The sequence below is a fragment of the Balaenoptera ricei genome, chromosome 9 (genome assembly GCF_028023285.1).
Source record: "Balaenoptera ricei isolate mBalRic1 chromosome 9, mBalRic1.hap2, whole genome shotgun sequence".
Taxonomy (NCBI): domain Eukaryota; kingdom Metazoa; phylum Chordata; class Mammalia; order Artiodactyla; family Balaenopteridae; genus Balaenoptera; species Balaenoptera ricei.
This window is the reverse complement of record NC_082647.1, coordinates 89,349,159-89,373,880: the sequence shown is the minus strand read 5'-3', so window position 1 is coordinate 89,373,880 and position 24,722 is coordinate 89,349,159. Positions and strand designations below refer to the sequence as shown.

At 35.0% G+C, this 24,722-nt stretch overlaps 1 protein-coding gene across 2 annotated transcripts in view; it reads right to left on the bottom strand.

Annotated features, from left to right (window-relative positions):
• The window catches only part of HGF (hepatocyte growth factor), a 78,095-nt gene that overhangs the window by 36,892 nt on the left and 16,481 nt on the right, over positions 1-24,722 (bottom strand). Inside the window, exons 3-7 of one of the 2 annotated variants that reach the window (XM_059932867.1) lie at positions 21,546-21,658; positions 20,020-20,134; positions 14,477-14,604; positions 8,359-8,479; positions 6,845-6,963 (exon numbers count right to left, since the gene is read on the bottom strand). In XM_059932867.1, the coding sequence (XP_059788850.1) occupies positions 6,845-6,963; positions 8,359-8,479; positions 14,477-14,604; positions 20,020-20,134; positions 21,546-21,658 (596 nt within the window). Of the gene's footprint in view, positions 1-6,844; positions 6,964-8,358; positions 8,480-14,476; positions 14,620-20,019; positions 20,135-21,545; positions 21,659-24,722 lie in introns of both variants that reach the window. The other variant, XM_059932866.1, reaches the window with a different exon arrangement.

Here is a 24,722-nt window from a genome sequence, read left to right as displayed (position 1 = left end):
TGTGTATGTGTGTGGTATGCTAGGCATAGGGAATGATATATTCAGATTTTTTTAAAATGTCATCCTGTTTGCAGTGTGGAGAAGGGATTGGAGGGGAAAGCTGGTGAACGTGGATATAGCTCCACTCAGAAGGCCACCCAAATATTCAAGATGAAATAATGCTGTCTTGGATAAAGGAGACAGTGATGAAGTGAAATGGAGATTTGATAGATACATAGAAAATAAAATTGACAGGACTTAATGATGGGTCAAATGTGAGGAGTGAAGGAAAGAGCATGTTTAGGATTATTCTAGGCTTTTGGATTTTAAACTGTGTAAATGGTGGTACCAATCATGCAAAAGAGAGCTTAAAAAAAGCAGATTAGACCATCCTATAGGATAAATGAAGAAAATCAGAGAAAAAGATAATACACGATAAAAGTCTCCAACCAGGCAAGTTGCTGGTGGTAACAGGTGGGGAACAATTGGAACAGCCAACAGGTATATCCTAGTAGGTGTATTTTAATGGGACATCAGCCTTACACGTATGACATGTAGCAAGAAAGTTGTTCTCAGAGGGATACCTGGAGTTCCAGAGATCTTTTCAGGGATCTAGGAGGTCAAAACTGTTTTCATAACAATGCTAAGATGTCACTTGTCCTTTTTACAGTGGAATTTCCAGTTGCACTTGATGTATGATATACCAAAAGACTGAATGCAGAAGCAAATATGAGACACTCAGCTATCGTCTTCTAATTAAGGTAACATTAAAGAAATTTACAAAGAATCTAAAACAATGTCATTGTCCTTCCTATTTTTCTGAAAAAAATAGTTATTTTTCTTTTAAAATGTTATATTTATTAACATCCAATGAGCTTATTATTTTTAATGAATTAAATGTTTTTTAATTTATGTTTTAATTTCCAATACAGTAGATATTGATTCATGTAACCCACACGGATAATTTGGGGTTCTCAATAATGTGTAAAGATACCTTCAGTCCAACTGATTTAAATACTCAATGGGATAGCTAAGGGACATCAACCACAAGATAAGGGGCATTAACCACAAGTTAGATTTTCAGTTGCCAAAGAGCTACTAAAGTTCACTTCAGAAAAGCACAACAAATATTATTTCTCTCTGAAAAGCAGTGAACTAATGTATAGAACAAACTCTTATTCAGAATACAAAGTTATTATTATAGGGGAAAACCATAAAAGAATCAGTACTTCATTCAAGCACTGCATGGGACTTCCCATCTTGCTATATGTTTGCAGTGTCTTAAAATTTCATATTCTTGGAAGTCTGTTAAAAGTTACACAGCCAGAATATGTGTGGGCTGCTGCCATTTAGGTAGATGTCACCTTCTGAAGAACATGGTGTGAAGGAGCACTGAGAAGGCCTGTCCCAGAATACCCTGCTACACATTTGTCAGGTGATGAGCAATGTTCATCCTTCACTTTCAGTGTTACACTAATTGTAAGACTGAAAGTTGGAAGCAAAGTGACACTACAATAAATTTGTAGTTCATTCAGCTTTTTAACAAATAGAAGGAATTGAGAGCAGTATTCAACACCTTGGATCTGGTGTAAATAGCCCAGTGTCAAGGCAATGTCAGCTTTTACTTTACTAGTTCATGCTAAAATTCTGAAATTTTAATTTTATCATAGATCTTGGTCTGTTTTGTTCACTTCTAGGAAAGTTGCCAACAACTAGGAAAGCATGTGACGTATAAGAGCTACTCAACAAATATTTATTTAATGAATTCTATAGAAAAGGGGCAAAAACTCCTCTTTATGCTCTCTCTATGCTTCCTGGGATTGCTACTATGTCCAAGGCTTCTGCTATCACTATTCACTTATGACTCTGCATGACCTTCAGGGAAGACTGAACTTAGATGTACTTTGAGCACAGATATGAAGCACCTGCGTCTCAATATAAGCAGAACCAAACTTATTATCTTTCTCCTCAAATTTATACCTCGTTAAATATGTATCATCTACCCAATAACTTAGGAAGAATATTAGACTTTACCTTTTCCCTATCTCATTTCCCACATTATCCAATTCATCATTATATACGGGACGTTCTAACTCTTTAATATTGCTCACATCCTCCTTCACATTGTTATTGGCACTGCTTACTGCCTTAGTTCCCGTTCTCTTTATTTCTTACTTGCCTGTTAAAATCAACTCTTATCAGATGCACCTGCCTCCTTGCTCAGCCCTCTCCATGCTAATTACCCAGAATACATAGTAATTCTCCTGGATCAGTAGTCTTCAAATGTTGTTGGTTTTTTAAATTTGTTTTTGTTTTTGCTCCTGTTACTAAAATAATTTTGAAAAAATATTTATATTCCCTCTCTTGTTTTTAAGTTGACATTTACATTTTTTATGCTAAGTTTAAATAGCTGCAAAAGATGTGATTTCTAGCATGTTTTAACTATCGATAGTTTTAAATTGAAAATTTTTATATCACTCTTCTATAATGGATTTAATGGACTCTAAATACCACAGTGATTTGATACCTATACCTTTTTCTGGATAAAATGTACATTATCAAGTTCTTTTTCTCCTTGAATCATTTTTCCATTCCACTTTACCCACAGGATGTTATTTTAGTGTAATGTATTTTATTTTATGTTGGAGAGTCTTTTATTCCTCACCTATCATACTTTCCTGAAAGATTTTTATATACTTAATTTTCTTTTAATTTCTTGTGACCGCAAAATTCTAAGAGATAAATGCACACTATACTAAACACACGCACAGCCACAACACACAAATATACATATATATGTACACATGTTATGGATAGAGTTATACAATTATTAGCAGAACATAAATGATAAACAACAATAATATATAGTATTTTCAAAGGTCTCTTTGTTTAGTGTCCCCAAGGTTTTTACACCCCAGGACAGTGCACCACATTAATATTCAGGAAGGATTAGCAGTTTGCCTTTTTTCAATAAAGTAGCAAAGGGCAGTTGTCAATGGGCAGGGAGGAAGTTGAACTTGACTGACTCCTTGGGAACACATGCATCTCAAGCAGAAGACTTTGGGAAAGAATTCATATAGAAAACTAGGAGCTGGAATTTGAGCCCTTTAACCTATCCATGCCCATAAACCCCTAGGACAGTCTTTGTGTTCCCCTGGGTTTCATAGACACCGATTTGGAAGCTACTGTTCTAGATGACAAATCAGATAAGACCACTCTCTCTGCTTAATTTTTCAGTGTTTCTCATGGCAACTGGATGGGCTACTCTTGGATCCTACTTCATCTACCTCACATCAATCTTATTTTTCTTATCTTCTTCCATTTCTCTGTCTTTACCCCATCCCAACTCATATCAACCTAATAACCATGTCTTGAATATTGCCGTGCTGCTTTACCCATCATGTCTTTGCACACCTTTCTCACTGGCCTACCTAATCACAGTCATTTTGTAGAATTGAAATGAGGATTATTGACAGTAGATGGAAAGCACCTTTCTGTAGATGTTAAATAAATGGTAGCAATTATAACCTTCTTATACAGTTATTATATAATAAAAAAAGAGTTTTAAAATTCCCCTTCAACTTTAGAGAAGACAAGTGACACAATCATAAACTCTATTCTTTTCTTCAACCATATTGAAAACTCAGAATGAATTCAAGCAATTGGGACTGAGAGAAAACCAGAAAGCTCACGGAGGAATCAAATGATACAAATAAAAAGTGACAATCAAAATTCTGTTACAACTAGTGCAGGTAAATATGTGTGTGGTATACAGAATTCTAATACACCCCTAAGATTCCTATCCACTGATGTACACTCTGTAACCCCCTCCCCTTGAGTGCGGGTAGAACTTGTGAATATAATGGGAGAGCCACTCCTGTAATTAGCTTATGTTGTACAACAAAAGTGAAGAGATTTTGTAGATGTAGTTAAAGTTCCCAGTCAGTTGACTTGAAATTAATCAAAGGAAGACTTCCTTAGGTGGGCCTGACCTAATCAGGTGAGCTCTTTAAAAGCAGGTGCAGAGCCTTCTGCATCGAATCACAGTGTGGAGGCAAAAACTGACCAGTTATTTTTCAATCATTTTCCCAAATAAAGATGTACTATTTTCCCAGGAAAACAAAACACTGTTATTTTTACCTTTCACAACTCTGTGTTAAGGGGAAAGAAATTATATGGAAGTTCTAAAGGATATGATTTCTGAACAAGTCCTTTTGACATTCATCCCCAGTGCAGAATCTTGGGTAAAGTTGGCTTATAAAATTTTAATACCTTTGAAAAAAGTTCTTAATAAATAAATGGAAGAGGGTGCAGAGGTCAGAGGTTGAAAGTAACAGAAAGCTATCCTGTTGGCCTTGAAGAAGTAAACTGCCATATTGTGGAGAGGGTCATGTGGTAGGAAACATCAGGCAGTCTCCAGGAGTTGAGGATCTCAGCACTACAACCACAAGAAACTGAATTGGAATATTGGAATGGGACACCAAGTCTTAGATGAGACAATAGGTCTGGTGGGCACCAGGACTGTGGCCTTGTAAGAGCCTAAGCAGAGGACACACCTGACTCATGCCTTGACTCCTGACCCACAGAAACCATGAGATAAGAAATATGTGTTATTTTAAGCTACCAAGTTTTTGATAATTTGTTATGCAGCAATAGAAAATTAATACACAGTTGAAACCATCACCAAATTCCTTAGTTTTGCATTGTAGCCTTTACTATATGTATAAGCCAAAATATCTGGAAGACATTCTCTCTTATGCTTTCCAAAATTCCTGAATGTCACTTTATTTCATTAATTTTAATAAAAATATAGCCTCTATATATAAGTTTACAAACTAAAATCTGTCCTGTAATAAAATATTTTAAAAATATTCCCAAAGCTGAAAATATTTTTATCTTAACTACAATTGACCCTTTAACAGCATGGGTTTGAACTGCATGGGTTCACTTACACGCTGGTTTTTTTCTAGAGTAAATGCTATAGTACTACATGATCCCAAGGTTGGTTGAACTCACGGATACAGAGGAACCCAGGAGGGTCAGCACCCCCTAATCATCATGTTGTATATACTATATACTGTATATAGGTTGTATATATTAATACTATATAGGTTGTATATACTATATAGGTTGTATATACTATATACTGTATATAGGTTTGGGTCACAAATTCTACCACCATTTTCTTAGAATTAGCATCCAGTAAACATCACCCTCTGTTTAAAAAAGCCATCAGAATTGTTGCACGTTAGTTGTATAAATAGCTAACTGTGGACAGAAAAGAAAAAGAAATTTATCTAATAGTTAGAAGTGTCATATTCATTCTATTTTTTTCCTCTCCCAATGTCTTTTAAAAATAGCCAGTCTTATGCATGCCAGTTGAAAGGTGAATGTGCCAGTGAATATGCATGTGAGTGTGTGTGTGTGTCTGTTTATACTGGTCTTATTCCAGAGACGATTTATGAGTGCCTAAAACACACACAAAAAGAAAAATGGAAGGGAAACTATTGGTTTATTGTACCTAGCTGGTCTAGAATTACTGACAGATCAACAAGATTTTAAAACTCATTGAGTTGAACTAACCAATCTATACAGAGAAACACTGTCACAAGAGTCATCCCTTATTTTAAGGACCAAACAGATGGTTCAATTTCCTTGGAACACTGTGTTCACATTGAGAGCCTTCCAGATTCTGCAGTTATTTCACATATGCCAGACACATCTCCTTTCTGTGGGTTTTATTTGAGTCGTCCAAAACATTTCCTTTTATTAGCAGGTCTAAGTGGAGAGATATTTACCTTGGCAGTATCATAGTGTAGATAATACTGAATAAGTCTGTTCAAAGAAATAGCCTCATCATGCCAATCTAGGGAAATATGCAAATCCCTATCCATAGCCTCATAATTGTATATTTATCATTCTGGGTGCTGGTACCTGATTGTATGTCTTTACATTTTTCTCTCTAGATATACATATCTTTATATTAGCCAGCCAATTTATAACATGATTCCACCTTACTAAATTTATGCAATTCTGATTTGAAAGCATTTTAGGATACAGTTGAAAAAATAAGACTGTACACATACAAATAAAAGCATGTTTACACCTAATTATTATCCAGGATTATTTCAGAGAAGAATAAAAATGTGTGAGTTAACTGTGGAGGAGAGGACCAAGTGTACAGATTCAAAGGGATATCACAAAGCAAGTAAGAAAAGAAGCTTTTATCATAAACTCAGGAAAGTTGGGTAAAGGCCAGTATATAGAAGGATAGTAGGACTGCTAAAAAACAGGTTGAAAGAGAATGCAGGCTGTGTATAAGGAGGCCAGAGAGGTGAGGATCAGCTACTAGAGATTAAAGATGTCTGTGAGAATCTTCTGTTAGACTTAGTTTTCTACATTGCAGCCTCTGTCATTCACCAGAAGATGTGCATAGTCAGTTGACAGCTCATGTTATGTCTGGGAGGATAGGTAGGGAAAGGATACAGGATTGGAAGGTAAGAATCTGAGGTCCTAGCTCTTATGGCCCTAATGACATTATGATACTGCACATAATCCCTGATCTTTTTCCTCCCTCTGTAGATTTTTTTCCCTTTTTCTTGGTAACATGAGAATGTTTAGGTCTTTGCCATAAGTATAAATGTTTTGTGTGTACGTGTGCACTTGTGTGTGTATCTCTTTCAAAATAATGGCTCTCTGAAGTGCAAAAGATTGGGTAGGATTATGTAACACATTCTAAAAATGTTAAAACCTATACACGTTAAAGTATCAAGTAAAATAGTTGTTAACCTGTCTCACTAATAATCGCCTGCTTAGATCCAGTCTGTGAGAGGAAAAGGAAGCAATAAATTTGACCCTAACTTACCGCACATTTTAATTGCACAGTACTCCCAGGGGGTGTCAGGGTCAAGAGTATAGCACCATGGCCTCGGCTTGCCATCAGGATTGCGGCAATAATTATCATCAAAGCCCTTGTCGGGATATCTGCAAACCACACCAAGAAAAGTGTCATGTAAATCTGCCTGGAACACCACCCAGCTCTCAGCTCACAAAATAACTTTTGACTTAGCTCGGATACTGTTAGCTGAGGAAAGAAGAGATTTTCTATGTTTCGCCTTACAAGGACTGCTAATCATTGACTGCTGAATCTATTACTGTGCATATTCTACTAAGGCTAGAGTACCATCCCCTTTGCTAATAAGTTAGGTCCACTTGGTACCGGTCCACTGGTTGAGGTCCCAAACTGAATCCCCTTCTCATAAAGCCCAATTAAGGACAGATTACATAAACCTGACCTCGTGTAGAATGCTCATTAAGAAAACAGGTCCTCTTCTAGGGCAGACTTAAAGTTCAAACTGAAAGTTAGGTTTCAATAGCTATGTTACTAATGATAGCTCAAGTTTAGAGCTAGAGTCTTTCTAGGTCATGCCCTCACCTCCAGCAGAGCTAGAGACAGACTCCACCACACCACTTTCTCTATACCCACCTCCCTTTAAATGAACAGGGTCCTGAATTGGCGAGTTGTTTTTAATTGCTACCATATTCCTTGTGCTCTCACTTAAAAGACAAGAGATGCACTTAAAAACAAAGCAGTTTTAATTTCATCTAGAAGAGCAAGACAAAAAGAGAAAGAAGAAAGAAAAAACACCTTTCAGCAATTTCAGAAGAAAGGTGGGGATAGACCTTCTTCTGTAGTTATTTGTATTTTTAGTCTTTATAATAAAAAGAAGGAAACATTTTTTTCAACTAAAATGTTTCCTGTGAAATGAATGGGCCAAAATACACATAATTTGTAAACCATTTAAACTCAAAACCTACTCCTGAGGAGAAAAGTAGACTTGGTTGCCTGACTTTTCCAGATGGGCAACTTCAAAATCCACCACAAGAAAGCAGCAAAAGAATTGTTTGCTCCGCCTTTCATTCCCTCTCTATGGGCATGAGCTGCGTCATGGTGTCGCACATTGACCCCACTTTACCTAAGTCGCAGAAGGTGTGGCACTAGGAGGAGATTCACATTCACTTTTATTTAACAATAATGCCGCCCTCCCCGGCTTGGGCCTGTCCAAGTGGTTATTATTGAATGAGCTTTTCTCTTTTTGCTGCTGCGGAAGGGAAAGAGGAAGCTTCTATTAGTGTTTTCCTTCTCCAGCCACTGATGTTCCTGTGTTCAGGACCATCCTGATTTCAGGGACTCTTAACCTCATCAGCCAAGACCAGTTGGAGGTGAAGCCAGCACTCTCATATACCTCATCATAAATCCCTGTGCCCCAAGACTATCAGGAAAACATTATATCAAGAGAATTTCCATGGTAATTTGCCATGGGGCAAATAACAGTTTGTAAATAGAATCATTGGACACATGATTTGGTGGTATTTTACCTTTCTGGCAAGAATTTATGCCGATGTGGAGTCTGATGATCCCAGCGCTGACAAATCTTGCCTGATTCTGTATGATCCATGGGGCCTCGATAACTTTCCCCATTGCAGGTCATGCATTCAACTAATAAAATTAAAGCATGGCATGTTAATTGCTTCTGACAGCAAAATCAAGAACACCACTGTTCCATTTAAAGAACAGTAAATCACCTGTTTAGCAAGGATATTTTTAGAAAAACTTACGTACCCTTTTAACTTTAAATTAGGGCGTAATGTTCATTAATAGTGGCATAAAATACTCCCTACTGAACTTTTCATACAGTTTAAATGGGATTTTTGTAGTTAGTGTCATACAGATTTACCATAGGGCCAAGATGCTGCCTTTCTAATTTTTTAATAACTGTCCAAAAGGTACCTAGAAACTGAAAATCCTTGGGGATTTTCCCTTTGTTGTTCTAAAATGCCGGGGGTCTCAATATTTATACTGTCAAACACGACATTGCTCTTCTCTCAACCTACCCTGCAACACATACACAGAAAATACACAATTTAAAATGAGTACACATCATACTTCTACAGTTAATGCCAAGATCAGGACCAGATAGATCTGAGAGACCAGCTTCAAATAGTAATCTGGTACTATTTAAAGAATGTGAATATTTTACAGGATGAAATCATGGTTCCTTTCTATCAGTGAGTATCCACATCGAATAACTGAGCAGACTTACATACTTATCTAGCTTAGCATAGAACATGACCTGCTATTGAACTTCTTGTACTCGCTGTTTTTAAAATGTATAAGCTGATCTAATTATGCTGGATATTGCTGATGACTCTGTGAAGTTAATTAATAGTTCTCTTCTGGCTGGCCTCTTATACCACACTGAAAACTCTGAATCACATCAACTAGCTGAAAATAAGGCTTCTCAAGTGGACAGGTTGATTTGTGGCACGGCAGGCATCCTGTGGAATAAATCATTGCTTGGCTTTCCTACAAATCCGGCAAACTTCCCCAAACACATCATTTGTATCTTGTGATTACTGATCGTCTAACATTAGCTGAAGTGGGAAAAGATATCAGTGTTTAGTTTTATCCACCGGGATCTAGCCTAATGAGTATTTGTAGAAATTCAGGATATATTATTAGAATCGTCACTTTTGAACCTTTGATTTTTATAATCTAATAGGACGTTAATAACTAAATCCCTAAAACATGAAACCATTTGGCCTGATCCATCTGCTTCTTTTCGTGTAGGTTGATCTATGAACTAAGACAAGGGACCAATTCAGCTTCCTCTCATTTGATACTGAGATCCCCCAGACAACAGTCAGTAAGCTCCTGAAGTATAAATGAGAGGGATCCAAGAGCATACCGATAAAGGTGCTCTGGTTGGCCAAGGTCAATTCCACATCGGTTATGTAGTATCACATTTCAGCTTTCCATCTGAATGGAGTTACAAACTTAGTTCCCATTTTAAAAAGAATGCAAGGTTTGATATGTTCACAGAAAATGAGGCAACATTGATCATTGTTGTTTGCTCCTTTGTATTGAATGAAAGAGTAGAATAGAATCCTATGATCACAAATAAGGGGATAAAATATCCACATGTACAATTTCTAATCTTGTATAGTACTCAGGAATCAGAGTATACCTATTTTGTCTCAATCAGAAAATGCAGTTTATAAGAGTATATCCTTTTCTAATTAGAGTGAATAAAATTATTGTCTGGGAAACTGTGTTGGGGCATTATTAAAAAACACTTCTCCTGAAACTTTAGAATTTTTAATTTTCTTAAGGAAACATAGCTACACAAATGAAACAGGTGATTCTATAAGATGACTGCTTTCCAGCATGAGCAGTAGATCAGTGCTTCGCCAAACTTTAATGTGCATAAAAGTTACTTTGAGATCTTGTTAAATAAAGGGCAAGTTCTGATTCAGTGAATGAGGACTGAGGCATTAATAACAAGTTCCCAGAGGACGATGCTGCTGCTGGTCCTTGGACCTCACATGGAGTAGCAAGTTTGTAGATAATTTATTCAGTTCTGAAAGTTCTTAGTGTTTGGCTTTTAGGAGAGAATGGATTTTACTTAGACCTTGAAGGATGGATAAGATGTGGATAAACTATAAAGGGGCAAAACAACATAAACGGTACAGAAACATGAGTTAGTATGCTATGTTTATAGTAAAGTGAAGAGAGAGTTATGAATGCAGGTACAGACCTAATGAGATTGAAAAATAATAAAAGTTAACACGAAGAATGTTAGATTTTGGAAGGCAATGAAAGTTGCTGTTGGGGTGGGAATTAAGTGAATCCTGTGATAGGACTGAGATGCTAAGTATATTATAGTTACATATTCTTTGATTATTCAGTATTTTTAACATATAAGGAATCATTTGAGCCTTGCAGTGAGGAAAACAAGGCTCACAAAAGTTTTAAGGGACTTACCTAAAACAGAAAATGCCAGATCTGTGCCTGGAACACAGGTCCTCTGACCCACAGTCCAGCGCTCTTTCCATTCTCCCTAATTGCCTCTTTGTCCTACATATTTTAACTTGTTTCCTACACATTCTTACTGGTCATACTTTAAAATAGGTTGAAAGCAAAACTTTTAGAAAGTCAGTCTCCCTGCCTTTTCTCAGTATTGTCCTCATTACCCTCTTCGCTCCTGTTTACAGCAGTAGGTTGCCTGCCTGTTGGATTCTCACCTATTGGGGGCTAGGAGAAACGAGACTGGCCATCTTATCCCAGGATGAAAAATTTGTGGTTTCTCCATTGCATCCAACCGTCAGGTTAGTCATAAAAATTACTTCGAGAAAGGCAAATTTTGAACTCATATTTACTTCTCAAACTTCAAGAATTCTAAGACTCTTCTAAGTTTTCCCAGCTCAAAGTCAAGCCATATAGGTGGAAACCAAGTCCACCTACCTACCAAGGACTCAGGTGAAAGCATTATCTATATAAGAGTGCAAGAGGGTGAGGATTGCACCTCCTGCTGTATTTCCTTTTGACTCTCTCTATTGTTGCCAATGTATTATTTAACCGTTCCAGCAAGTTCTTCCCTTAAAAAAAACAAACAAAAGCAAAATACTGTCCCAGTTCACAAAAGCTCAAACTAAATAAATGTTTATATTCATAAGTAAATGAATACCTTTTTCTAATTATAGTTCTGCCCTAATTGATAATAGAAAACTACAAAAACTACACCTGAATTGTAATATAACTAGGATTAATTTAACACCTTTCTCATATACTAACTAAACTCAAAAATTACTGTGTTCCATTTTTATCAATCATAAAACCACAAGTGATCTGAGTTCACAGACTAAAACAACTATTTTGAAAATATCTCTCAGACAAATCCACGCTAGTGATTACTTCAGCAAAACTGAATGTTTAAAATATGGTCTCACAAATCCACATTTATAAATAATAGTTTTATTTAAATCTTTGTTTTTAAAAGTCTTTTGCCACACAGAGTATGGAATTACACATTTAAAGTTATGGCAGTATTATTTGGTATTTTAAGTGTAAGGTATTTAAAAATAATGATTATGGCTTAATAAAATGCATTTACTTGAATATTTATCATTTAAAAAATCTGCTTCAATGACTAGTGATTGCTTTATTTTAAATCCCAAGCAAATGTTAAAGCAAGAAGTCAAATTTTATATACCTCCGTTTTCCATAATCTTTGAATTAAACATTAATGGTAATATTTTCTTTACATAATTATGTAAGGTTCTAAATGTAATAAACGAGTATTCATTTTGGAATGCTTAATATATTTCAAAGGTTTACATTAAAAGAAAATAATTTTAGTCTTTAAATACCAGATATATTTTTATGAACCAAAATTGCAGACAAATTTCAGGTGATTATTTAGCAAATATTTTAATATAGTTAGAAAAATTTCAAAAAATATATACTGTTCTACTTGTCCTTTTCCAAAGAACAGTCCAAAGTTGACCACATACTTTTCTTATTTAATTTTAAAGTATACAAAATGATGTGATCATTAATATTTCATCCATAATAATATAACCTTTGGAACCTGACATTTACAATATCCATAGATTAAAATGTCTCACCCATCATACTATTTAAACATTGTGGATTTTGAGGTGTTTTCCTCATATATGTATTTTAATAGAAATTTACATCATATCTACATTATTTTGTATATTTTGTATTACCCATTTTATAAATAGCTATTTTTCTCCATTAATGTATTGACAATGCTTCTTCTTATTTTAGATACCGTTCATTAAAATCCTGCTAAAACACTCTTTATGTTAGCATGAATTTAAATATCACAGCTCAATTCACAGTCCCTGAAATATGTTTAGCCTACAGGACAGGTGTTGGTTTACTTCTCTCACAGGAGGGTTATTCTACTCTTTCAGACTTCTAGTTGCTTCCAGAGAAAGCATATCTGCAACCTTTAATGCCACCGTGACCAATAGCATCATGTGCCATTCATACTAATGATCAATGCCCTTTTCTAAGGGAGGTGCGATGACCTCAAATCATTAAAAAATATTAGGGACGTATACTCTAATGAGATAAGGAAAACCAGAAATTTTTCCAAGCATTTATTTTTTATCACATTTATTCTACACCGCCTGTCATTTTAGATATATGCCAATATAGTTTGATGAAGGTTCTTCTTTTAAACCAGGGGTTGAAAAATCACATTCCCACAGACTAGGCAGGCAAGATAAATGCTAAACTGTTTAAAGTTTGACCAATTTACCTTCCCTTGAAAACACTGTCCCAGGTCAAACAAAACCAATAAAGAAAACTCCTTGCCAATAACTTTCAACCTCAGAAAACTGTGATAGCGGGGAGTTCCCTAAAAGTAGGGTTTTCTTCCATGTGTAAACTTAAGACAAATATTACAGACTTATTCATACAAAACAGACATTCATAACGTTATCACAGATCAGTTTATTATTTTTAAAAGAAAAGAAAAACAAGAAGTTATAGTGAACAGAGTATGATATGGAATGGAAAGTAAGAATTTACAAACAGATGGAACTGGCTCTAGCACATGAATTCAAGAATTTTAAATTAACTAACAACAGAAAACAAATTCACCTTCTCTGTGACAATTAGCTAACAATGGCCTTTTTATGTGATAAATATCAACCTAATACTTAATGAATATTATGGAAGAAATAGTTCAAAAAATATTTGGTTAATAACAAACAGGTAAAATATCTCACTATAAAAATTAGACAGCATTCCAGCCGTAATCCCCACCCCAAGTACTTCAAAATGCTACTAAATTTTTATCAGAATTCAATCCATGTTTCATTTTGATTTTTAGTATTTTAGTTTCTGACAGAACTAAAAAAGCCAGCTATTCAGTAGCCAGATAACCAAGAAAAATGAAGCCACATACAATGCTGAAATGGTTACTCTTCCTTCTTGCGGGTCATTCAGTTTCCACTGTAAAAGTAAGGGCAGTGCCCTTTCATGCTGTGAGAGGAGGTGAAGACACAGACATGGGTTTAGAGTGCCTGCCTTCCAGACAGCCTGTGATCTACTGTTTTGATCTCTTCAGATACCATTCTGAATGGTATTCAGTTCCAGACTATGTATCAAATTTGGTTCACCAAAACACACACAGGGCACTCGAACTTTCAGTGACCCCCTTCCTTATTCTCTTCTGGGTCCGTATACCCTTGCCACACCACTTCAAAATAGCTTTGACAAAACTTCTGCAAAAGCGGGTTCTGGATGAGTAGAATTAGCGTTACTCATAAAGGGCTAAGTGTCATTCTGCTCCTTTCAGGTGAAGTATGGGAGCAGATTTTGAGCTATTATGAGCTCAAAACAGCAGATGAGGAAGCCCAAACTTTTACTCTCCCTGAAGAGATACCTCAGGATCTTTTGAAATTCAAACTGATAACTCGCTCCATTATTTTGCATTAATCTGATGATAATCAGTTTTTAAAACATCCTATAAAAATGCTCGAATTATGATCTATAGTTGCAATTGAATGAACATCATATTCATTGTGATTTGATTCAATTTTGTTAACCTTTAATGTGAGTTGCAGTTTTACACAAAGGGAGAGCAGAGTACCCCACATGGCATTCAGGTTCATTTACCTTCTGAACACTGAGGAATGTCACAGACTTCGTAGCGTACCTCTGGATTGCTTGTGAAACACCAAGGTCCCCCTTCTTCCCCTCGAGGATTTCGACAGTAGTTTTCCTGTAGGTCTTTACCCCGATAGCTCGAAGGCAAAAAGCTAGTTTTAAAATGATAATCATTACAGTATAAGAGCATGCAACTTTTGGGGGGGGGGCTATTAATTTTACTAACTAGTGGGTATGTTTTCCCAAAAGTGGAGAAATCCTTTTTTCTATCTCAGACCTCCATAGATATTAACCTGAATTCTGTCATTTCCATCTATTCTTAAGATACTTAAATTTTATAGACGTTTACCTAACTGAATTCTCGTATTCAGCAGCCTTAAGAATGATTCACCTCTGGATTCACTAAGAGTCAATCATTCTAGAGCCTAATTGACATTGTTTGAACCACAATTTCAAAGTTCCACTCAAAGGCAGCAAATGATTGAGGAAAGCACTTAGGAGAGAACTGCAGAAATACTGCACTAGACCTGGAAATCTCACTATTACGCTGCTTATCTGAGATAATTATTTGTTTATTGCTTTTCTTATGAATGATAGCCCCCTTTTTTTCTGCACAATTGAGAAATAGAGTGATAAAGTAACAGGAACAAAGGGTCTAGAAACAAATTGAATCTGGACTCAAATTTCAGCTCTGTCTTACTAACTGGAGACCCCAGCGGGCAATTTTAGCCTCTTTCAGCCTACTAGCTTACCTATACACTGAGTATAACCATAACTTATAACATCTTACACCTATGTGGTTGTTTTGAGAAGTTCAAAGAGATGAGAGAGTAATTGACACTTAATAAACTCCATCTGTTACTAAGCACACTCCACTTAGTAGTCAGACTGTCATAGTAAAGAACAGAAATGCTTATTCTCTTTAAAAATGTTTAAAGTTTTCACTGTGACTGGGGCTTGGTGCTTTCAGGTTTAATTCATAATAGTTGGCCATTGAGTGCAGACTGCAATATATTACCTTCATTTAAAATGTCTAATGCCCTCGTTATAATTTTGTTACCAGCACACAGTACTTCAACATAAGAGCAGAAGAGTTCAAAGCCCTTTTTATTCTTTTGTACTGCTTGTGACCTTGGCCTCAATGATGCTGCAAGTGTCTGCTAGATTGCACACAAAAAAAGCATAAGTAAACAATATACATCTGTAGGTAACATTAGTGAGCACTTTTTTTTGAAAATCCGGTTACATTTTCAATATTCAGTTCAATTTTTGCTATAAAGCTTAATTTCTACTTTTACTGACCTCTGAGATCTAAATGGTACTTAAATTACAGTGAAGTCCAAAGATTTTAGTCTCTCAGTAAATACCATTCAAATACGTTTCCTACCCACTGAAACCTCTAGTTAAGAAATAATCATTTTTGTTATGCTGTGGCATAAAATAAATATGGACATGTCTTGGGTACCAAGGAATATTTTGCAATGAAATTATTTAATTTGGACAGGAAATACACCAGAGTTAAGTGCTCAGAAAATGTAAATTATTGGTCAAAAATAAAGAGTCCAAGAGACTTACTACTAACCAAACATTTTCAAGATATCTATTATTATAAACATTATGAAATGCCAAAATGTCTTTACATAAAGAGTTTATATACCTACTTCACTGGCATTTTAAATATTGGGGAACAAAAATTAGACATTAGGTCTTATGACTGACAAAAATTATAATATAATGAAAACTTATCATGACTTTACGGTTCCTAACAGTAATTTTCAGTATTTCATGAAAAATAAGTCATCTTTTGTCTTAGTTTTAGCCCCATTATTCCAGAATAATTTAATATAATCTTTATGCCATTGTGTGAAAATTATTTCCTTTCATTTTGCCAGTTCTCCAATTTTTCATAGTAAATTTATAATGAAATACTCATTTTTCTGATAGAATCAAAACTGACTTTTACTTTATATTTTTTTCATAAAGTACTGCATTAATCAAATTTACCTAAGAAAATCCCCTCTATTTTCTGAACTCTATTTTCTGAAAAAGCTTGCTATAGTATAGTACTGAGAATAAGTTATTGTTAATCACAAAAATCTACATTGTTGCCCCATATGTATCACTCGACTAGTATATGACACTAACCCTTAGATAATTTACTTACTCTTTGGGTTTTCAACTTCACTTACGAGATGAATGGAATGAATTAGATTATTATAAGCTCCTTCATTTTATATAATTTTATGTATTAAGTTTAAAAAACTAAATAATGATTTAACACATGTTAAATGCACACATATAAAATATCTACAGTTTTAGAGATTTTGTTCCACACACACACACACATATACATATACACACATATACTTTTCCAGTGGATTTGTAAAGCAGAGAAGAAGTAGTGAATGGGACTTCCCTGGTGGCTCCGTGGTTAAGGATCTGCCTGCCAATGCAGGGTACATGGGTTCGAGCCCCAGTCTGGGAAGATCCCCACATGCTGCGGAGCAGCTAAACCCGGGCACCACAACTACTGAGCCTGCGCTCTAGAGCCCGTGAGCCACAACTACTGAGCCTGCACACCTAGAGCCCGTGCTCCGCAACAAGAGAAGCCACTACAAAGCCCGTGCACCGCAATGAAGAGTAGCCCCCGGTCGTCACAACTAGTGAAAACCCACACACAGCAACAAAGACCCAACACAGCCAAAAATTAATTAATTAATTAATTAATTTAAAAAAAAGAAGTAGTGAATGAATAAGTCAACAGTTTAGTAGGAAAAATGCAAGTAGGAAGGGAAAGAGATAAAGTAGAAATCAAAACTAGCTATGGTTAAAAGATGAATAAAGTTTTCCCACTGGAGTTAATAAAAATGAAAAATGAAGAGAAAAATGTGTGCTGCTTTCCACAATTCTATATCAATGCATATCACATGCCTCTTTAGGACATGCAGGGTAAAGAGCAGAATGGGTCATCTCTTCTCTTCAGTCTTTGGTGTATATGACTTTCTACCCCGATTAACTGGTTTTCTTTTGTGTTCTGAAGTTTTCCGTCTGCTCTTCTTTAGTATCCCATACTTGACCAAGCGATGAAGCCTAGCCCTGCTCTTTGCACTCTATGTGTTCATTCAACACACGTTTATGAGAACCTATTGCACACACACCCTGTAATAAACTGTAATAAACTTTTACTCACATATATACTATTTTTGGTTCTCTGTCCTTGTGAGCAAGGCTCTATTTTTAGAGAGATAAGTGAAGGAATATTTAAAATTGAGTTACATCCAAATATACTTTGAAACATAAATTAGATCTTCTGGGTGCTGGCCACCTTTTCTTTTCTTTTAATATGAACTGTGTTCATAGGAAACTTGATCCATTCCATCATCTGCTTCTTTAATGAATGCTGGGTGGCCAGTGAAGGATATAGATGTAGATATCAGGTCACCTGGTTTTCTAGTTAAGCTTCTATACTAATTTCATCATCTATCATCATCTTCCCATTAAGCCACTTGTAAAATATTTCAATTTAGGGAGTTGACAATAAATCACCCCTCTAGACAGACATATATAGATACATATTTCTCTTTCAATTTTCCATAGAGTTAATCTTTAGTTAACACTTAAAAGTGTTAACCTAGCATGTAGATATTCCAATAAGCTGCTAATTGATGAAAATGTGTTGCTCCCATTGAATAAAATTTAAAAAAATGATTAATGTACAAGGTCCTCTCAGCCCTAAAGCTTTATATCACAAGGAAATGTTTGTTGGTAAAATAGCTGATTGGACTGGGAAGCCAGTTCCCAGGGAGATCTATTTCACATGTACTCCTGTAGCAGAGAATCACAATCATAGAGAATTTGGGTTGAAATAAGACCTCTACTGGGTCATCCAGTGTACTCTCCTCAACTAGGGTAGGATTGATTTCAAACGCCATTCCTTTGTTCATGAAAAACTTAGATCCATCTATTTAAGCAAAATGTTTTCCTCACTATGCAGGGAGTGACGCCATGCAAATCCTTATGAGAGGACAAAACCAATTACATTGTTTTGTAATGTAAAGATAAAACTATGTTTTGGAGGTATTCATGTAATTCATAAGTAATGAATTTGGAAAAATTAGTTGTTTTCTGTTATTGAAACACTGTAAAGCTGGTCTGCTTGGACACTTACTAGCTGTTGTTAACAAGGCCAGAATCACAGGTTTGATCCCAGTGTAGAGCAACCAACTCTTTTTCTTTTTACGTGGGCCAATGAACTCGGTTTCTGTTTACTGAAGTAAAATCATCTTGCATAGTTTTGCCCCCCACCAAATGAATGAAATGGAATAAAAAGTGGATTCATCAAGGCAAGTTACTACCTCTATTGCAAAAACAGGTCACAGCACGTACCCTACTGATTTGCTGGGTGTTTAAGGCCCTGGGGTTGTTAAAACACAGCATACAGAGTGACACTGGCTGGCCTCAGATTCTGGCCATACCACTTGCTAGTTGTGCATGATCTTGAAAAGTTACTAAGGATCTTTGCTCTTCAGTTTCACCATATAAAAAATAGAACTAATAAAATCACCTACTTTGTGGTTTTTGAGAGGATTAAATGAGATAAACCAGGTATACTGCTCAGCAAGGTACTTGGCACATGGTAAACTAAATCTTCCAGTGCATCTAATAACCAGGGAGAGCTGTTTTAAACTACTTTAGTTCCTGTTAAAATTCTTTGTGAAATAAGTCTTGAAAAACTCTGGCTATATATGGCTCTCTAGTGAGTAGATATCTATGTTTCTCCTCCATGATGATTAAAATTCTCAGACTAATGAGCCTATGGATATTATGTTTACTATCTTTAAATAGCATTCATCTGTTATAATGAACACAATTCTTCTCTTCACTATAGACATTTAATTTCCAAGGAATAAAGTTTTCTCTAGTCATTAGGCACTAGGTGAAATGGGAAAGTTGGTCAATCTGAGGCATGAATTTTTAGCAGAGGTTCTCAATTTTGACTGTGCTTTAGAATCACCTGGGGAACTTTTAAAAAAAATACTGGGTGCCAAGTGATTCTGATTTAATTGGTCTGTGTTGATGCCCGGGTGGTAGGATTTGTTAAGGGCTTGTAGCAGGTGATTTTAATGTGCAGTCAAGTTTGAGAACCACCATGGTTAAAGAACATTTGGCCCCTGGGTAAGATCAGAATCTGTTCCATCTCCAACTTATCACAGGCAACCTCTCCACTCCAGCTGCAGAGTGCTGTGCCTTTTCGCAGGCAAAGAGAGGGAAAAAAATTTTTTTTAATTACTTTTGTATTATTTCTTCCCAAACACCAAGATCTATAAATTGAGGTTTCGAGGTGAAAAAATGTTAGGCTACATCTTAATAATAATTTTTTATTCTTTGGCTAAATATCAGTTACAAATTCAGATAAGCTGTGGCCTAATACACTTCTGCAAAGTTGGCTAAATTATTATAGAACTGTAGGATTATTCTGAAGCACTAACCTGGGATTGGTAACACACCTATAAAAGAGAGGCTCTGTCCTCTTTTCTTCATGCTATTCTTACCTGTGTTCGTGTGGTATCATGGAATTCCAGGGCTGGCATTTGATGCCACTTTTAGTGATAGATACCGTTCCCTTATAGCTACCTCCTTTACCGATGATGCAGTTTCTAATGTAGTCTATCAGAAGAAAGCAGAGAAAAATGTTATAACTATGTGTAACATATATGCTGTGTATATTAAAAATAAAAATGATAAAATTCCATTCAAATCTTTAAGTAATGCTTATAAACCATCACAAATCATATTGAAATTTCTTGCCTAAAAATTCTACTAATATTTTCAAAATAATACATTTCAGAGTAATCCAAAACAAACAAAAAACACCATTGAGAAGTTTTAATTTTGTGAGTATATACCTGGATAACTGTAGAGATTAGTCTACCTACTTAACATAGATTATTCTTTATACTCAACTGGACAGGCAAATTTTATTTAGCATAGTGATTTGCTCAAATTCACAGACCATTTTAAGAACATATTAAAAACAAAAATTTGTAAATCTATATTGAATTCAAAAAGATACTTTAAGATAATGGAAATAACTGATTTGTCTTTATATCAGTAAAATTGTGTGGGTTTTTGTGTATGTGTGTGTATGTGATAATTACATTATGCTGATTGTTATTTTCCATATTTCTGCTAACAGATCAGCTGCTAAATTATAGGACAATCAAACTGAAACAAGCTGTATATTTCTATCCAATAATAGTATATACAGTTGTTAGCAACCTAGAAGATTAAAGGTGGTTTTATACTAGATTATGAATTATGTTTAGGATTTACAGAATTATTGGGGTATATAGAGATCATCTTATTTTCTAACATGAATTAAAGAAAACATTAAAATTGAAATAAATAGTATTATCATAAACATAATTCATGATTATTATTTTGTGTAATGAGGGATTTATTCTGTAAAATACACATTTAATAAACATTCTTCAATTATTTTATTATTATAAATCCACTTTTGAACAAAATAAATACCTTGTGAATATAATATCAAACTACCAAAGTAGGCAAATTAACTAATAATATGGTCTCAATTCTTTCAAAGATTTTTTAAAAGTATGTAACTAGGAATAGATCCAACTAATTTTTCAAAACCTCCACATTTTGTTGTTATCAGAAATCATCACTATAACTTAGATTAATTATCCAAAGTTATTAAAATTTATAATACTATAGTAAGCTCAAAATTTGCTGTTATATAAAATGTCTTAAACTAATAACTTAAGGTGGCACTTTCTAAAATGACTGTGGAGAATATCAGTTCTGGGAGATGTTACCAGAAATAAACAAAGAGGGGAGGGATAATCTAACTATGGAAAATTTGGGAAAAGGTGTCTTTAAAGTACCATACTGAAAATAGTCAAGGCAGTAGTGTCATCTGTCTTAATAGATGAATTGACTTCATAATAGATCCATGATATAATGGAAAAATCAGTTAGAAAGAGCACTGTGGCAGGCAATTACATATATTTTATACTTTGTTTCATTACGAAATATTTAGGGAGAAGCCAGTTACCTTTGTTTTCATAGAGGTCAAATTCATGGCCAAACTCTTTTTTCACTCCACTTGACATGCTATTGAAAGGGAACCAGAGGCATCGCTTTCTTGCTTTGTCAAAAACAAAGGCCCTGAAAAAAATATCTGAATGAAAAGAAGGAATACTACTATTTATACAGTTTTTAAAGAATAGGCACCTGGTTTAAACAAGGAAGGCAATATAAAAACAGACGCATTATTACATATACAGAAACATGAGGGATATTTGAACCTACCATTTTGATAGCCAAATAAGACAGAACAAAATTAAATTTTTATAGGTGTAGATTTAAATATCAGATAGAATAAAATATGAAATGTTCTCATGTTATTCTAAATGACACATAGAAGAATGAGGGCTTCAACAAGCAAAATCAATATATAGCACAACTACTTGGAATATTTCTGAAGACTTTATTTTTTTTTGTAAGTACACAGCAAGTTGGAAGATATTTTTGCAGTTATATACAAATTATTATATTTGAAATATCATGATTAACTTCTAAAGGTTGTTAATTGTATAAAGCACATTCTAATGTGACATGCCCTAAAATATGTTAGACAAATCACCACCCCAGGAGATTCTCCAGAAAAGAAGGATCTAAAATCAAATGTTTGGGAAATTTTGCATATAATATCCCTTCTTGGTGAGTTATAAAGCACTTAAGCTTATAAAGGCGATGAAAATCCTGCTCTTAGGTAACTTTACATAAGTCAATGTTTCCTAAATGGATTTGCTTGCGTAAGCATTTTTAGTTTAAATAAACAACTACTAATATCAGAGAGAATATGCTTTTGATATACCATCTTGACAAAAATTGCTGAAATGTGTTAACTCCTAAAATTATCATTCCTATAGCTAAGTATTATATTGGTATTTTCTTGCTCACTAAAAAAAGTATTTCTAAAGCAAAATGATAAATACAAAAATCCCTTAACTGAGAATAGTAAAGTACTTAAAATTTTCAACACATTAAGTGTTACCATTTCTTAAAATACAGAAAATAAAGTTCGAATTCTGAACTATTTTCTTTCGATTAAGAAATAGTATTAAAACTCCTTCTTAACCATGTTCATGCTAATTATAATGTCACCATGTATAAGCATCTAATTAAGAAAAACACATAGATTTTCTAAGAATAAAGATTTTTTGCTTCCAGATTTTATATATATATATATATATATATATATATATATATATATATATACATATTATATTTTAACATCTTTATTGGAGTATAATTGCCTTACAATGGTGTGTTAGTTTCTGCTATATAACAAAGTGAATCAGCTATATGTACACATATATCCCCATATCCCCTCCCTCTTGTGACTCCCTCCCATCCTCCCTATCCCACCCCGCCAGGTGGTCACAAAGCATCGAGCTGATCTCCCTGTGCTATGCGGCTGCTTCCCACTAGCTATCTATTTGACATTTGGTAGTGTGTATATGTGCATGCCACTCTCTCACTTCGTCCCAGCTTACCCGTCTCCCGTGTCCTCAAGTCCATTCTCTATGTCTGCACCTTTATTCCTGTCCTACCTCTAGATCCTTCATAATTTTTTTTTTTTTAAGATTCCATATATATGTGTTAGCATACAGTATCTGTTTTTCTCTTTCTGACTTACTTCACTGTGTATGATAGACCCTAGGTACATCCACCTCACTACAAATAACTCAATCTCATTTCTTTTTATGGCTGAGTAATATTCCATTGTATATATGTGCCACATCTTCTTTATCCATTCATCTGTTGATGGACACTTAGGTTGCTTCCATGTCCTGGCTATTGTAAATAGAGCTGCAGTGAACATTGTGGTACATGACTCTTTTTGAATTATGGTTTTCTCAAGGTATATGCCCAGTCGTGGGAATGCTGGGTCGTATGGTAGTTCTATTTTTAGTTTCTTAAGGAACCTCCATACTGTTCTCCATAGTGGCTGTATCAATTTACATTCCCACCAACAGTGCAAGAGGGTTCCCTTTTCTCCACACCCTCTCCAGCATGTATTGTTTGTAGACCTTTTGATGATGGCCATTCTGACTGGTGTGAGGTGATACGTCACTGTGGTTTTGATTTGCATTTCTCTAATGATTAGTGATGTTGAGCATCCTCTCATGTGTTTGTTGGCAATCTGTATATCTTCTTTGGAGAAATGTCTATTTAGGTCTTCTGCCCATTTTTGGATTGAGTTGTTTGTCTTTTTGATATTGAGCTGCATGTGCTGCTTGTAAATTTTGGAGATTAATCCTTTATCAGTTGCTTCATTTGCAAATACTTTCTCCCATTCTGAGGGTTGTCTTTTTGTCTTGTTTATGGTTTCCTTTGCTGTGCAAAAGCTTTTAAGTTTCATTAGGTCTGATTTGTTTATTTTTGTTTGTATTTCCATTTCTCTAGGAGGTGGGTCAAAAAGGATCTTGCTGTGATTTATGTCATAGAGTGTTCTGCCTATGTTTTCCTCTAAGAGTTTTATAGTGTTTAGCCTTACATTTAGGTCTTTAATCCATTTTGAGTTTATTTTTGTATATGGTGTTAGGGAGTATTCTAATTTCATTCTTTTACATATAGCTGTCCAGTTTTCCCAGCACCACTTATTGAAGAGACTGTCTTTTCTCCACTGTATATTCTTGCCTTCTTTATCAAAGATTAGGTGACCATATGTGCATGGGTTTATCTCAGGCTTTCTATCCTGTTCCATTGATCCATATTTCTGTTTTTCTGCCAGTACCATACTGTCTTGATTACTGGAACTTTGTACTATAGTCTGAAGTCCAGGAGCCTTATTCTTCCAGCTCCGTTTTTCTTTCTCAAGATTGCTTTGGCTATTCAGCATCTTTTGTGTTTCCATACAAATTGTGAATTTTTTTGTTCTAGTTCTATGAAAAATGCCATTGGTAGTTTGATAAGGATTGCACTGAATCTGTAGATTGCTTTGGGTAGTATAGTCATTTTCACAATGTTGATTCTTCCAATCCAAGAACATGGTATATCTCTCCATCTGTTTGTATCATCTTTAATTTCTTTCATCAGTGTCTTATAGTTTTCTGCATACAAGTCTTTTGTCACCGTAGGTAGGTTTATTCCTAGGTATTTTATTCTTTTTGTTGCAATGGTAAGTGGGAGTGTTTCCTTAATTTCTCTTTCAGATTTTTCA